Source organism: Ambystoma mexicanum, chromosome 7q (assembly GCF_040938575.1).
Source record: "Ambystoma mexicanum isolate Mex_15411 chromosome 7q, UKY_AmexF1_1, whole genome shotgun sequence".
NCBI lineage: Eukaryota > Metazoa > Chordata > Amphibia > Caudata > Ambystomatidae > Ambystoma > Ambystoma mexicanum.
In genome coordinates this window covers 485,389,576-485,405,098 of record NC_090941.1, presented here as the reverse complement: position 1 = coordinate 485,405,098, position 15,523 = coordinate 485,389,576, and the positions used below count along the sequence as shown (strand labels likewise).

The following is a 15,523-nucleotide window of genomic DNA, read 5'->3' as shown; positions in this document are numbered from 1 at the left end:
ACGCCGAGTACTTCTGACGGTACACGGTAGAAAAAGAAAAAGTCGTAGGCGGCGGCGGCACGTGTCCAGGAAAGGATGCCACAGGACATCGGAAGGGAGGCCAAAGGAATGGGGGCATCCCAACCCCTGGACACGAGGGGCCCAAAAAAGTGTTATTTTACTGTACAGCAGTCATAACCAGTGTACAGTGCCATCATTTGTATATAATAAAAGGCCTACGGCCACTTTTTATTTTCCACACAAACAGAGCTGTTGTGCATTCATTCAGGGGGCAGGGCTCATCACAACAGAGGCAATAGCAGGGGGGAACCCACACTACTCAGCCTAAAGAAGAAATGTGAACTAAACTGGCGTTCTGGTCTGAGTTTACAACGCACTGGAAGGAGAGTGCTCCACGACGACTGGCGGTTTGTCAGTTCTTTGGGAAAATGTATATTTTAAAGCAGTGTTTTTTTTTAATAGATTTGTTTCGGTTAAAAAAATGAACCGGAAAAACATTTTAGGTAAAATCACGGGACACCATAAATAGTATGCTTCAGAAGCCGAAGTGAATCAAATGATTAAAAGGTTAAAAAAAACGATATATTATTTGAAGTGGTAAATCTGGCAATCTAGCATTCTCCGGAACAGGTCATTGCTGTTTGGGAAGTGTTGAAAAGTTCCCAAGCAACAATCAGGCCGACTACAAACATCCCGTGTTGTATTTGCTTTCTGTCGGTGGTTGCCTGGGAGTGTTTGGCGGGTGCAGTGCATCTACAGCAGGCAGCAGGCCCAGTAGAGTGGGGTCGTCGGCCAGCAGCACGATGAGCAGGGGCAATGGTGGGCCCGAGCAGCCGGTCACCCTGAACGTGGGCGGCCAGCAGTTCAGCACTCTGCCCTCCACCCTGCGCCGGGTCCCGGACTCCCGTCTGGCCCGCATGGTGGACGGCGTGGCAGACGGCGAGCTAAAACCGCTGGGGGGCGGCCATTTCTTCCTGGACCGGGACGGGGGGCTCTTCGCCTTGGTCCTAGACTACCTGCGCAATGGCGAGCAGCTCTGCCTGCCCAGCGGCTTCCGCGACTACCAGCGTTTGCAGAGGGAGGCCGAATTCTACGGGCTGCCCGCCCTGGCGGACCTGCTGGCTCCCGAAGGCAGGTTGCGGCCGCGGGCAGAGCTGCTGGAGCTGCGATTCCTGCTGCAGGAGGGGCGCGGCTATTTCCGCCTCTTCTGCTCACAAAGCGGCACAGCAGAGGCGCTCGGTGCCCGGATAGTGCTATTTGTCTCGGAGCCGCCTCAGCAGTCTGACGGAGCGGTGTGGGCTGCCCCCCAGCGGCCACTGGTACCGGTGCCCCTGCAGAGGCCCTCCCACCACGACTTGGTCTTCCAGTGTGGAACCGACTTCCCGGCCCCGGGGGAACAGTTTGGGGCGAGGTATAAACAACGTGCTGAATAATATATTATTCCCTATTCTCTCCTTTCACTCAAAGAACCCCTGTTAACACACCTTCATTTTTAGTACAGAGGACAAGGCACTTTGACTGCATTTTTTGCACATTGCTGGGTTTTGTTCAGTGCTTTAATTGAAAAAAAGAAGTGCAGGTACTCACCATCCTAGGCTTTAATTAGGGGGTTGCTCTCGTGACGCCCGCGACTTCCCAAACATTTTTTATTAATCTTACTCTGGCTACCCATCCGTTTGCGTAAATATCCATTTGTCGTACTTCCTATGGGTGTCTCGCTCTTTCTCACTCTCGATTTGTATCACTTTCTATTGACCTCTCTCCTCACCCTCCCCTTCCTGCACTCCAATCGTGTTTCCATCTCTTTCACTCTCTAAACCCCATCAGCAGCCATCTCTCAAGACCGTCCATCAATCACAGACTAAGTAACTATGATCTATGGGCGAAGAAGGTGTTGAAAGAGAAAGGCCACCGATACCATCTCACAATCCCCATTAAAACCGGCTGGGGGACACAGGGTGACCGCATCACTGAAGACAGGTGTATAACTTATCTTCAAACCGCTACACTTTACTGAGGGCAATATACCATTCTGAGGATGAAGAGGGGAAATGGAACAATTTGATGAGCGGAGAGAACATTAAATGGACCATTGCAGTAACAGGTTTTTACGAAAGTCTTGGTCTATTGAATATCCGGGATCAGGGCAAAGTTAATAGTGCAAGATCATAGTTACTTAGTCTGTCATTTGTTTTTTTTTATTCTCACATTCTCCATCTGTGTCTGCATTTTGTCCCCACTCTTTGCCTCTCTGCATCTCCCTCTCTCCATTTGTCTAACCTCTAGCTGGCTCTAGTTGTGATCACACTTGTTTCTCTCCATATTTGCTGCCCTCTTCATTCGTGTCCCTTCCGTTTGACTCGCTCTATCCACCCGCACCTTTCTATTGTCTATATAAATATAAGAGTTGTCTGCCAGTCTATGTCAATTTTCTTTAACTTTTCCCTTCTCTTCCCAGATACTTCCACCCTCTCTTTCTCTTCCTCCAATCATACGCTATCTGTGCCAGTCTCTCTTGTAATCAGAGGTGAAGTAGCTACACAAATAAAATGCAATATAGACCTTTAAAGAGACATATATATATTTTGGGTGTAGCCCCGTTCATTGTTCTAGCTATGGAGATTATCCTTCACAGAAAATGGACGGGAACGTTTTGTGAGAACCTACAGAGCGGTAGACAGAGTAGGGCCTGAGCAGGCAAGGCCCACCCAAAATCTGTAAATGCCCACCCTGCAGCGCTGAGTGGGCATTTACAGATGTTAATGTCCCTGCGGTGGGCCCAAGTACATTAGCTTCAGGCCCCACTTGTTAGACCATGCTGGCTACGCCACTGAGAACCTTCCCCCAGCCCTCTTCGTTCATAGAAGGGGTGAAGTGGGAGGTGTGTGCTGTTAGGTTAGAAGACAGCTCTAACAGGCACATATTGTGGCTGTCTTTTCTTATTCAGTGTTGGGAGGAGTAAGACAAAAGGTGGGACACGGCATGGGAGAGAGGGAAAGATTTACACTGCCTTCGGCAACATTTTCTAAAATGTAAACATGTTGCTCGCGGTCACATAGTGGATTACCGGTACTGTATTTTCATTTGGAGAAATACCGGTCCTCCCTGTTGGGAAAAATATGAAGGGCAGGTACTGAGGGCCGGACAGGACCGACCCATTTAAAGCACTGGTTTTACAACTGTTCTATCAATAACAGGTGGGACCAGCCCTTGGATGTTTGGAACCAGGGCAGCAAAAGATTTGTGGAGCCCCCAATAAGTCTTAAATACTAAAGGGGATCATGGGAAGTTGCATTTAGAGAAGTTTCCAGGAGTAAGCAAAGACACAAACTTTCTCGGAGCTCTCAAGTTTCTTGTGGCCATGCATGAGAAGGCCATCCAGTCCCTGTTTTTCCCTTTTGGATTCTGAAACTTGAAGGTTTTTAGTTTCCACATGAAATTTAGGGAAACTACAAATCCCAGAATTCCATGGAAAACCAGGACTCAGTGGCCTTCTCACCCATGGCTACGGGAAAATTGAGAGCTCGGCTTTGTGATGTGCAGTGATCAAAGTGAGCGGGAACGTTCAGGAATGTTGTTCCACTACTTTTATTTTTTTCTATTTACCGTTCCTCTACTTTTTACAGCCATATTCACCATTCATTTTGCGGATTTGCCCATTCATGCCCCTGTGCAAATGTAAAGTTGTAATAGGAGCCTTAGTTACAAGTCACTTAGACTATTGCAATGCCCCGGCTGCAACACCTTGTTACATGTTGCACTATGCTTCCGCCTACCCTCTCCCTTGCCAAAACCACAGTTCCACTATTTTTTTCGGTGTATTTCTGCCTCTGGTGATGTCTGTTATATGATCACTATTATTGTACGTGACAGTATCACAGGGATGCTTTTTAGTAGGGATCAGTGTGAGCTGAATTCGTTTCAAGGACTTCTCATTTTGGCAGATACGCCTCAGTGAGATAAAGCAATTTGGCCAGGAGCGCACACTTTGATTAAGTGGCAAAGCTGGGATTTGAAACCAGTCTTCACTCAGGCACTTGAATACACATCTTCGAAGCTGAAACTGGTTGAAATTCTGCTTGTGACCAGTCTTTTTGCAACTTTGGTTTGAAAACAACACCTAGAGCTCTCAGGTTTCACGTGGCCATCTGCAAGAAGGCCATTCAGTCCTGTTTGTGCTGGGAATTCGGGTACTTATACTTTATTTAAATGTGAAATGGAAAAGAAAAAAAACTACAAGTCCCAGAATCCAAAATGGAAAAACAGGACTGGATGGCCTTGCTTCTCACGCATAGCCACGGGAAACACAAGAGCTCTGAATAACTGACTGTGGAAGGCAGGGCCAAACATATGATTGTGTTTTGCTAACTGAACTAAAATGTTGCTTTTACAGCTGTTTCGTGATTGCTTTATGGTGTATATGTGTGGCCATTTTGTCCAAATTATCCATATGCTTTTAACTTACAAGCTACGGATCATGAATATTTTTCCTATCAAAAGGAATGAATCTCCAAACAATGCTTCATGTTATTTTCAAAATGTAAATGCCCCCATTTTGAAAACACTGTAATTGCATGCAGGGGCCCACCAGCGTTAGCATTTACGTGCAGGTGGGTCCCCTGCATGCAATTCTAAACATTCACAAGAGAGGGGGGAAAAGGAAAGTGTAAAGGGAGGTGCACTCGCTTTTACTCTTTCATTTTCCTCTCCATCTCACGAACAAGTAAATGCCGTCAGCAAATTACATTTTGTAGACCGTGTGTACCAAAGGATTCCTATGCTATCCATCTGATTTTAGCGGTTGCCAAATGGAGACGGGGTCCATTGGAATCCATTTAGTTTTGCACATGCATGAGAAACTAAATGATCTGACAGGATGGAGGAGCCCAGCATGGCAGAGATCCTTTCTCCAGTATGTGTCCCTTCTCAGCCTCGTCACTGCTCAGAAATGCGGCAGACAGCAAATGGAGGCATAAAAGCATGACACCTGTACGGTTCCCATCTCCTGCTTTGCCCCATTTAAAATGAAGCCGTGCATGAGCTACATGTGACAGCACGTTCTTAGGACTTTAGGGCAGGGATTGGGCTTGGGGCAAACAGGGCAATGTGTCTCCACTGCAGGACAGGATTGCATTGTAGTGCGATCGACTTAGAGCCTATATACCTGGTAGGTCTCTAGGCAGTGGGGGCCCGCCATTTCACAGGTCTTCAAATGGCCAGGTCGAGGGAAAGCAAACTCTCTGGTCTCCAACCCAGCTATCTCATCTCCCATATCCTGGCAAATCACCATGCCTCACTTGCTCTCTCATCCTTTCACCTTCTAAATCCCCCATGTTTGCATTCAACAATACCCTGTTTTCATAAAGATAATTTGGAAAGTGCACATCATAATAAAGTACTCGTACAAATATCTAAATCCCAACAGAACTATGTTAAGCTAAAAGAGTTCAACTGTAGTACTATTTTCCACCCTCTTTAATGGAAGACTACAAATACTAGAATGCAATTCACCGGAAGGGGGAACAATATGTCTGTCAGTTATGTACATGATTTTTCAAGACTTAGGCTCACAACAAAAGATAATGTGTGAAAAGGCAACCTGTTTGTTTTTCATTGATGAAGGCATGCTTCATAAATGATGTGAGGAAAATGTGACATTCTAAATTGTTTTGGTGTGTCCAATGAGAACACATGACAATAAGGGGGATCACTTAAAAGATTTTGTTTGATACCTGTTAATTGTTTTGCAAAAGGTATAGATTTAGGCAGCTGACTGGTACTTTGTTCATGCTTTAGAAACCAAATGCTACATTTGTAGTTCTTGTCGCTGTAAAGTTTAGAACTCTTGTCCAAAATGAGGGTTACTTAAACAAACAGTCACTTGTAAATATCTTCCACTAGAAATGTTGCTACAAAACATAGAGTGATAAGAAGTTATGTATTCATGAGGACCCCAGTGGGGGTTATTTTCCTCTAAACCGTCACATTGGGATTGGGAGGTCACTGCACAGCCTTACTAGGACTGGCAGAAAAAGAGCCCAGTACATGAAAGCGGCACAGCCCCTCTGGAATAAATCTGTTTTGCTTCGTTTACACCTGCCTGCTGGTTGCTGCAGGGCCTCCATGAGCGCGTGACCCTGGGCTATGGCACAGACTGCCCATGCCTAGTGCCGGCCTTGATCGTGACTTCAAGAAACACAGTGAAAGAAAATGCATGATGGGATCATCTACTTCTAGTGCTTGTTTCACAGAATGCTTGTTATGCAACCTTCCCATTTCCAATCATCCACCACTCACACTTCCTAGAGGACATGCCACACATCATAGTCACTCCCAGTTATCCACTTATTGCTCTGTTTGGAGCCATCTTCCCGTTTGAAATGTTCTTCTAAAACAGCTATTTGACAGACCAGGCTTGTTCATTTCTTTGTGCTTGTAATCCTAAACAGAGGGGAAAAAAATGAGACTCCCCATCGGAGCTCAGACGTTAGTCTTCGAGCACTGGGAACGGCTGATCATGCGCCCACCAACCACTGCTGTTGCCCGCTTCTGCGTGTCTCACATTTTATTGCTGGCATGGACTTTCGTTTTCCTGGAAACGGAATCTGGGTGGATAACTTTCACCATGTTCCGTTGAAATCTGGCACTTTCCCTGCACGGGATGTTTGCTAATCGGCAGGGTAGCAGATGGATAGAGTTTTCTCTTCACATGCTACAGGAGCCGATTCCAGCCACTTCATGTCAAAATACTGGGGGATTGCTGTGGCTGAAAACCTTGATTGCAGATGTAGACCTGTTTTTCCTTTGGCGGCTCCTTGAATGTTAGTAACAGAGCATGAGGGTGTGGATCGGCTCTTACAGCCAGTAAACATACAAGGCTGTGACTGTGATCATTGGAGGCACGCACCAGTTGTGAATTGTAGGACTCATGCTCCGGTCTTACACTAAAATGATCACATTTTGGAACACAGCAACATAGAGATGAAAGAGCTTCCTAGAGGCATGGAGTGTTCGATACCATACCTGAGAAAAAGTGAATGTGGAAAAAATATGATCCACATACCAAAGGTGGAAGATGAGGATGCAATAAATGCCGATTGCGCATAGGGGTTTGTCTATGTGTGGGTGGGGGAACAGGTATGTTTTGAGGCTCTTTCTGAAAGTGGTGATGCAGGGTGCAGTGTGGATGTGAAGAAGCAGGTTGTTCTATGCCCTGGATGCCCAGTGGGTAAATGCATGCTTTTGTGTGCATGTTAGTCTGCAGAGGGGAATGTGTAGGAGATGCTGGCTTGCCTGTCTGCTGTTTGTGTGGGTGATAGGTTTGAGTTTGTTGAGAAGGTAAGATGGGGTTTTGTAGTGGATGGCTTTGAAAACAATGCAAGAGTCCTTTGAAGGCAATTCTTTGAGGTATGGGGAGTCAATAGAGCTGGGGTGACGTGTGAATGTTTTAGTAGATGTAGGATGAGTCTGGCTGCTACGTTTTGTATGGCTTTCAGGGGGGCAAGTGTGCCGCTGGGGAGTCCAGGTAGGAAAGCTTTGCCGTAGACCAACTTAGACAGAACCAGTACTTGGACTGCCTTGTAGAAATCATCAGGAGGAAGGCTGTGTCTGATCTTTCGTAGCCAGTGTACTTGTTGACTGCATGTTTTTGTGATAGCAGCTATGTGGTGTTTGAAGGAAAGGTGGGGGTCGATGGTTAAGACAAGGGATTTGACCAGAGTGGAGAGTGATATGTGTGGGTTGGCCGTGGTGAGGTCTTTGGTTGTTGTCTGGTAGGGCAGATGAGAAGGTATTCCATTTTGGAAGGAAGGGTTCTGCTTGAGGAAGTGGGTGGCTTTCTAGGTGGTGATGTTGCAGAGACTGCTTTTGAGGATGTACGGTTGTGAGGGGGATGAGATTTGGAAGTATATTTGCATGTTATCTGCGTACTGGCAGAAATTGATGTTGTGTTTGCTAAGGGTCTGTCCAAGCAAATCAACATTTAGGTTGAAAAGGAGCATAGATCGGGAGGAGCCTTGCGGGAGCCCATACTTGACTGGGGTGGGGTCTGATTGAAAATCAGGGCATCGAGACAAAGTGTGTCCTGTCAGTAAGGAAGGAGGTGAACCAATCGAGGACGGGGCCTGAGAGTTTCATCTTGTGGGATAGGATGTTGAGTAACAGTGTGGTTGATGGTGTTGAAGGCTGCAAAGAGGAGTATGTGTTGTGCTGTGTGTCCTTTGTCGGGGTTGTTGTGGAAGTCTTCGGGGATATGAAGTGTTGCAGTCTCAGTGCTGTGTCCAGGTCGAAAGCCAGATTGAAAGGGGTTGAGTAGGTTGTTTGTGGTGATGTATTGTTGCAGTTGTGTAGTCAAGATGTCACAAAGCATACCATGATTCTGGCGAGCTATGACAGGATAATCATGTGGCAGTCATTTTCAGGGAGTGTGGGCTCGAGAGATGGTTTCCTGAGGAGTGGTGTGTTTTGCCCTGTTTTGGAAGCAGAGGAGAAGGCAGGAGTTGATGATATTGAGCAAGTTGAGAGCAAGGTTGATCATTCATTTGAATGTGGCTTGAGGTGGGCATGCATCATCCAGGAAGTGTGCAGGTTTTGTTTTGGTAGTAATGGTGATGAAGGTGTCTGTGTCAATGAGGTGGAAGGTGTTTCACTTGCTTATAAAATGATCCCACTGGTAATCTGGCTTACTTTTTTCTGCCTCAAATATAATTTTACTTCCAACTTTAAAAATAATGAGTCAAATGCTCCCAGCTCAAAATCTCATCTGGAGCACTAGTTCCCCTTCTATGTTTGTGAAGCATCCAGTATTCTTGTTGCAGCTTCTGAATTTGGCAAATTGTGGCACGCCTCTAGTGTACTCAACTGCATTATTGTTTTTGTGTTGTATTCTTTTTAAAGTGAACTGTTTCAGCATTGGCTTTTCCCTGTGTCTGTATACTAGCAACGGCTTAGTGCCTGGCACATTCTCATGTTGTACGGGCTGGGAGGAGGAAGAGGGACAAAGGGGGACAAAGGGGGTAATGTCCCGAGTACTTAACTGTCCTTTTAATTACTCTGAGTCCTGCTTTTATTTGTAAAAAGAAGAAAAAAGGTATGGACGAACCCTCTTTTTTTGGGGGCCTGACTCTGGAGGGTTGAGAAATACAGAAATACAAGAGGGTAGAGTCAAAGGCTTCCCTGGCCAAAAGCGTGACAGGGGGTCAACAGGGCCTTGCAAAAGACCTAGGTAACTACTAGCTCGAAAAAGAAATCACCGTAGGGTACAAAAACAGTAGAGATTTATTTTAACATGAAGACATATTTACAGAGTTTTCGTGTGCCGTAGCACAATTAACATTGACAATGTTAATGTATTGTGATGTCAAACAATACATGAAATAGACTGTCACTACATGTACTAACCCACTATTATGCAGACTACAAATGTACTTTAGTATGCATATGCCTTGTGCTACGGCATACGAAAACTCTGTAAATATGTCTTCATGTTAAAATAAATCTCTACTGTTTTTGTACCCTACAGTGATTTTTGCAAGGCCCTGTTGCCCCCCTGTCACGCTTTTGGCCAGGGAGGCCTTTGACTCTACCCTCTTGTATTTCTGCTTTTATTTGTTTCAGTGCTCTTCCGACCACCCTTCCCTACCACTGCCAGCCTTTGCTTCTGATTGTGCTTTCTATGTGCAGAAGGAGCCTGACTGTAAGTGCAACAATATGTGTACTGTTGGGGAAGGGCTTCTTAAAAATAGTTTTTCTTGGCTACTCTGCTTGACCGAAGGTTCTGTGGAAACAGGGCACCACATGTTGTGTTGACTGGTACAAAGAAGAGAAATTATAATTACCGGCAGGTAATCTGAACATACCTTTATCATTGCACATTATCTGTCACTTGAGTCTGGGGCCCTCATTCCATGTGCACATTCATCCACTTAAAAACAACTACATCATGCATTGCCTTTCACTTTCATAGCTTCCTCTCCCCAGCATTCATTTCTTCCATCCTCTTTTCCATTGCTTATTTGATGCGAGTTATATTCGTTCATCTCTCCCATCACCCATTCGCTTTAAATTGTATTTTTTCGCTTGCATAATACATCTTGAATCCCTTGTGATAATTTCCCTTTCTTATTGCACATTAAGAGTTCTATCCCATTCGTTTTCCATTCTGAATCGCCTTTCGCTTCCAGTCCTTTTTCTCTCTTATTTTATACCCATGGTGGTACTTATATTGCCGCTTTTGACCCCTGAAACAATTTCTTACACTTGGCCACCTTCCTCTCTTTCATCACACAGATTTCATTACGTTTATATCCATCTCTCTGTCATAAAGGTGTCTACCCTTCTCTTACCTTTCAACATTCCTTCACTGTCTGTCTACAGTTTCTGTCGGGTCAGACCATTAATGAATAGAGTATATGAGTCTCAAATGACTCATATGAGTCTCATATACTCTATTCATTAATGGTCTGATCCGACAGTAATGAACAATTCCTGTGTTTCCACTGTCCCTTCCTCAGGCATAAAACGGATGGAATCCCCGCTCTAAAAATAATAGGGGACTACGTCCACTGTTGTCTGTCCTCTCGTGAACCATGGGGCTCACTGACCTTGAAATCCCGGCCCTTTAAACACATGCATTGGAGTGGGGAATCATCAAGTCAGGATCGCTTTGGCATTGACTCACTGTCCCAACATGCAGAAGTACTTTTAAAAAAAATTTTTTTTATAAACTTTATTTTTGGGTTGCACATCACGATACACTCACCTCCAATTTCCATGCAAGTTACAAGTATGTTATGCATTTCATAATCGTACAGATTTTATCAAGCTGATGTTATACGTCAGGCCGTTATTGTCATGGGTACAGTAGACACAATGCAACTAATAGGGGATAGATTCTCATATGTAGAACCACGAAGAGTTTACATTTAGTTCACACTTTCATCATCAGAATTTTCTGTATCGGGACATGTTTCAGTTAGGTACGCCCTGAATGGTGCCCAAATGTCTTTCGGTTTACATGGAGAGGGTATCGTTTCCACAGTTTTCTTCGCATTCATTTACGTAAACCAGTGCAGAGAGGAACTGATCTACCGTTGGTGCCTGTGCGCTCTTCCATTTCTGGAGGATGCATTTCTTTGCGACTGCGCATGCCACATTGAACAGTCTCCTGATTTTTTCGGGGACTTTACCGATGTCCCCGAACAAGTATTTCGGAGGGTTAAGGACTGCCAGAATTTGTGTGATCTCCTCTAGGATGTTAGCCACCATGCGCCAGAATTCCGCTACATGGGGGCAAGCCCAGTACATGTGAAAGGAGTTAGCGCCTGGAGCCAGGCATTTTGAACAGTTATCAGATGAGGTGACATAGAATTTTGCCATTTTTACCGGGGTGAAGTGTAATTTATTCAGTATCTTGAATTGTATTAGTCTCAGACCTGTATTCAATGAAATTTATTTCGATAGGAGACAGTATCTAGTCCATTTCCCCGCATCAATAGCAGTGCCCATGTCCTCTTCCCATGATGTCCTAATGGTGTTTTGAGTTTCCGTATGTGTCTGAATAATGTTATATAGTTTGGATATTCCTGTGCCTGCCTGAGAGTACAATGATTGGTAACATGCATGGTCGGGGGGCTCATCTTGAAATGTGGGCCAGCGTTTCTTGAACGCCGCTTTCATGCGATGGAACTGAAGGGTGAGCAGTTGGTTTCCGCCAACCGATTCTGTGAAGTCCTCAGGGGTAATGAATTTACCGTTCGGGAACATGGTTTTCATGGTGAGTTCATAATTCGGGAGCCAGCTCTTCTGGATGTCAGTATCATAGGTAGGTGTAATCCCAGGGAAATTCCAGAGGGGAGCTTGCGAGTCATAGGGGTTGTCTATCTGAAGTCGCTTGCCAATCGCCGCCCATGCCACAATTGTACAAGAGGTAGGATCAAACTTGCAGCTATCTCTATACTTTTTCGTGAATATGATTGAACGCAAGTCTGTTGGGCGAAATGAATGTCGCTCAATAGGTATATGTGGTGTTGTATCCGAGGGGTCTTGCCAGAATTTTGCATAATGTGCCTGTGCTGCATAATAATAGAGCTCGAAGTCGGGAGCCGCAAAGCCACCCTTTTCATAGCATTCGACTTACTTGGTCCAACTGATTCTGCTTGCCCCCCCCCCCTTCCAGACGAAGGTGATAGCCATGGATCAGAGGTTATCGAAGAAGGGTCTTCCCGGCCAAATAGGGACGTTACAAAAGACGTAGAGGAGCTTAGGGAGTACTGTCATCTTGAGCACTGCAATACGGCCAGCTAGGGAAATAGCTTAGCCCAGATTTGAAGTTTCGAGTATATGGTTTGCAAAGTAGCCACGTGGTTTTCAACATAAAGGGAGGTACTATCCCGGCAGACCAGGATTCCCAAGTATCTGACGTGGTCAGGTGCCCATGTGAGGCCGTGTGTGTTTGTGGGGCAAGTAGTGGCGGCAGTCAAAGGAAAAATATCAGATTTGGCAGTGTTAATCTTGTATCCTGAATATGAGGTAAAGTCGCCTATCACGGTCAGTATGGGACTCAGGTTCTTCTCCGGTTCCCGGACATATAACAGTGCATCGTCCGCGTACAGTGAGATGGCTTGGTACGCCCCGGACATATATATGCCTCTCAGCTCTTGTTCGGCCCTGACTGTGGCCGCCACCGGCTCAATCGTCAGAGCAAAGAGTATAGGAGAAAAGGGGCACTCCTGTCTAGTTCCTCTGTGTAGCGAGAACTGTTCAGATAGAGTTCGGTTAGTAAGTACTCTAGCTTTGGGCGACGAGTAGAGTAGCCTGACACATCCTGTCAGATAGGGGCCAAATCCGAACTTGCGGAGAACCTCAAACATATATATCCATGAAACCGAATCGAACGCTTTCTCTGCGTCCAACGAAATGGCTACAGCCTGCGCCTCTGGTTTAATCTGTGCCAGTATGCAAAATAGTCTGCGCAAGTTTAGAGCCGTGGATCTGGTGGGTATAAATCCACATTGGTCAGGATGTACCAGGGCTGTCATCTTAGGGAGTAGTCTAGTGGACAGTACTTTTGCGTATATTTTCGCATCAGTGTTGATCAAGGACAGGGGGCAATATGAGGAGAGTTTGTGGGCTGGGCGTCTGGGTTTCAGAAGTACCGTGATGACCGCTTCCATCATGGATTCTGGGAGTGAACCAACATCAATGGCCTCTTCCCAAACTGCGGCACGTATCGGGGCCAGAATTGTGCAAAAAGATTTGTATAGTTCGGCAGACAGGCCGTCTGGGCCCGGGGTTTTACCTGAGGACAGCGATTTAATTGCCTCAGCAATTTCATCGCTTGTTATGGGTTGCTCGAGGGCCCAGTTGTCTTCCAGGCTCAGCTTGGGGAGGTCAATCTCACTCAGATATGTCCGTATACTGTTTTGTGTACGACTGTCATGATTAGCATACAGGTCAGAGTAGTAATGCGAGAATTTGAGGTTTATTTCGCTTTCTCCATTCGCGACTGTCCCATCCTCCGTTAGGATGCTCATGATGGGAGAATGGGTGCGCTCACTACGTAGCATGCGGGCAAGATGATGGCCTGCTTTATTGCCCTCCCCGTATCTGCGTGCTCTGATTGGGATGGCCATGTATTGTTGTTCTTTGGTTGCCAGGTCTCTGAAAGTTTGGAGATATGCACTAATGTCTGAGAGGATACGTTTGTCTTGGGTCATACTATATTCAGTTTCTAGTGTTTGCAGGCGAGATTCTGTATTGTCCAGTTGGGTCCTGACCGCTTTAAGGAGGCCAGTCATCTTGGACATCAAATTACCCCTTACCCATACCTTAAACGTCTCCCATATCGTCGCCCACCTGTCTACAGAGCCTTTATTCAACTGGAAGAATTCTTCCATGTCAGCGTGGAGGGTATCTACAACACTTGGATCTTTTAATATGTTGGAGGACATCAACCATCGTCGCGCTGGACGGTTTATATCGGGGAACCAAATGTCCAAGGTGACTGGAGAGTGGTCTGAGAGTGTGCGCGGGAGGATTTTACAACGTTCGACACAGTTAACCAGGGGGGATGAAATGAGCCAATAATCTATTCTGGATTCAGTGTCATGGACTGAAGAGAAGAACGTATATTTTCTGTCAATGGGATGGGTCCCCCTCCAAGCATCAGATAGGGCAAGTTCCTCTTGGGCGTGGCGAATAATGTTCGCTGCTTTGGAGAGGTGTCTGGGTCTACTGGAGGACCTATCCAGTGTAGTGTCGAGGATGGTGTTGAGATCTCCCCCCACCACAGGATCCAGTAATCTGTTGTCAAGCCTATCACTGTAAGAAGCTGTATGTAGAACTCTGGGTCGTCCAGATCCGGACCGTATGTATTAACTAACAAAAGTTTAACTCCAGCCAACGTGCCCCAGACCACCACATATCTACCCTGTGGATCTATCTTGCATTTTTCAGTGGAGAACCCCAATGAGGCGTGTATTAATGTAATGACCCCCCTGCTCTGAGAGGAATATTCCGTGTAATACCTGTGCTGCCCCATTGCCGGAGGATACTTTCGTGTGTGGCCTTCAATGCATGGGTCTCCTGGAGCAATGCGATATGTGGGTGGTGCCTGTTAATATATGCACCCACCTTACTAGCCTTCGCTCTATTGTTTAACCCTCGAATGTTCCAAGTGATTAGTTTCAGTTGAAGCCCCTTGGGTACATTAGTGTTTTGCGCCATTTTCGTGCATCATGATAACATTAGGAGAAGCATTCTTATAAAGAGTGTCAGCGAGCAAACCCGTGAGTGCAATTTTATCAGTAAACCAGCAACAACAAACAACGATGAACATTTGTGCCTTGCGCCCAACCGGGGCGTCCTGAGGTCTTAACCTGGGTAAGTCAACCACACAACTTATCCGGCGCCCAGGAGGGGCTACCCTTGGCGTTGACATGGTTCCCAAACAGTGAAGCCATTCCCTATCACCCGTTCCCACCCCCACCCACACCATCATACCCAACTTGATGATGATCCCCAAGACTAATGTATGGGTGTTCCCCAAAGAAGGGGACGAGTCCAGCAACTCTGCATCGAATCGGGCACGACTCATCCGGTTTTTATAATACGAGGGGGACATAGGTCATCCCCCTTTCCTGTCCTGTTTCCAGTATTCTCAAATGTCACTGCGGGCTAGCCGCTCCTGAAGCTAATACAAGTGTGTTGAAGAGGCGGATCAGATGGGTTGTTGCAGATCATTTTGATCAGGCTCCCGTCTCCCGGGTGGAAGGGGTATCGAGGCTTCCACATAGGCGAGGGCATTTGCAGTGGATTCGAAAAAAATGGGCTCTTCCCCCGTGCTGGATGCGAAGCTTCGCCGGAAAAAGGAGAGCATAGGGAACCTGTCGCATTCGAAGTTGACGCTTGACAGTGTCGTAGGACCGTCTCTGGGTCTGGACCCCTGCAGAGAAGTCCGGGTAGATGTGGATGTTGTCAGTTCCGGACCTGAGAGGACCCTTCTCCCTCGCCAGTTTGAGGATTA

The 15,523-nt window shown here is 46.2% G+C and overlaps 1 protein-coding gene across 1 annotated transcript in view; it reads left to right on the top strand.

Moving 5' to 3' along the window:
- The first annotated feature begins 743 nt into the window (after positions 1-743).
- KCNRG (potassium channel regulator) overlaps positions 744-15,523 on the top strand; it is a 42,664-nt gene continuing 27,884 nt past the window's right edge. Inside the window, exon 1 of the mRNA XM_069639813.1 lies at positions 744-1,411. Within this exon, the coding sequence (XP_069495914.1) occupies positions 804-1,411 (608 nt within the window). The 5' untranslated portion in view covers positions 744-803. The remainder of the gene's footprint in view (positions 1,412-15,523) is intronic.